The 1136-nt window shown below is 48.1% G+C and overlaps 1 protein-coding gene across 4 annotated transcripts in view; it reads left to right on the plus strand.

Annotated features, from left to right (window-relative positions):
* LOC143340960 (uncharacterized) overlaps positions 1 to 1136 on the plus strand; it is a 49629-nt gene that overhangs the window by 47929 nt on the left and 564 nt on the right. For all 4 annotated transcript variants that reach the window (XM_076763425.1, XM_076763422.1, XM_076763423.1 and 1 more), the window contains exon 13: positions 64 to 678. In XM_076763425.1, the coding sequence (XP_076619540.1) occupies positions 64 to 678 (615 nt within the window). The remainder of the gene's footprint in view (positions 1 to 63; positions 679 to 1136) is intronic.

The raw sequence follows: 1136 nt of genomic DNA on the forward strand, positions 1-1136 counted from the left end.
TTTGAAAAACACTGTCCCAAAAGAATTTTCCCCATTACCTGAATCTCGTTATGTCACCTGCAGGAACAAGAAAAGAGGGTTTTGAACGCATCGACGACCTCGAACAACATTCCACCGGCGCCCCCAGCACCACCTGTCGTACAACCAACCCCTCCCGCGCCTCCTGCACCACCAGCACCGCCACCACTTCCTCTTCTCGCGAAGACCAAGAGCAACGAGGACTCTGTAGAGATGCAGAGCATCGAGTCCTTCAAGCTGAAAGAAACGCCAAATCCAGTGATTCCAAAGCCACCGCCAACCTACTTCCCCATACAAAACTCAACGACGACCGTGAACGGAAGTCCCCGACACACTGGGACCGGAAACAAACCACAAGTGAACGGTAAAGAGCCCTCGACGAGTCCCGTGTCGGAGACGCCCAAGTCGATCGTGCCGCCTCCGCCTCCTCTCGCTGTGAACGCACAAAACTTGAAGCCAGCGGGAGGGAAGGTCGCCATCAGGATAGGGGCGTACGAGGGTGAAGCCAAGCAGCCGTCTAAGCTGGAATTCCTGTCCCAGCAGACTCGCGTCGACAGAAACGGGACCAGCGAACTGGCGAACGGTCCAGTGGTGTCCAGGCTGCAAAACGAACTAGCTGCTACGCTGCAGAGATCGAACCTAAGAAGAAAGACTGACGGGGTAAGCTGTTCTCATTTATATTGTAGTTGTATCGAATTGAACTCACCGGTTGAAATCACCTCTGTGTGCCTATGTGGCAACGTAACTGCGTAACTCGAGGATTTACTGTAATCAAACAATATGGTGGGTTAATGATTAAATATAAAAACGAGTCTATAATTTTAGTTACTTACAATTGAAATGTTTCGTGCATTATGCAGATGTCTTCTGTAATTTCCATAACAAATATCGTGAACTTACAAAACGGTAGCTTGTTCTCGAACATACGTAAACACTTGAGTGGGGAACCGCGTCTTTGAAAGGAAACGGAGGCACTGGAAATTAAGTTAATAGTACACTTGTTGGGGAACAATGCGATTGTAATGCAGATAATAGTCGTGTATGCAAGATAGATGACGCGTAGACAGCTCGTGTTTATGGCTCGAAATTTTCTAACTTTTGTTCAAATTTGTTGTTAG

This window comes from Colletes latitarsis, chromosome 4 (genome assembly GCF_051014445.1).
Source record: "Colletes latitarsis isolate SP2378_abdomen chromosome 4, iyColLati1, whole genome shotgun sequence".
In the NCBI taxonomy this organism is placed as follows: Eukaryota; Metazoa; Arthropoda; class Insecta; order Hymenoptera; family Colletidae; genus Colletes; species Colletes latitarsis.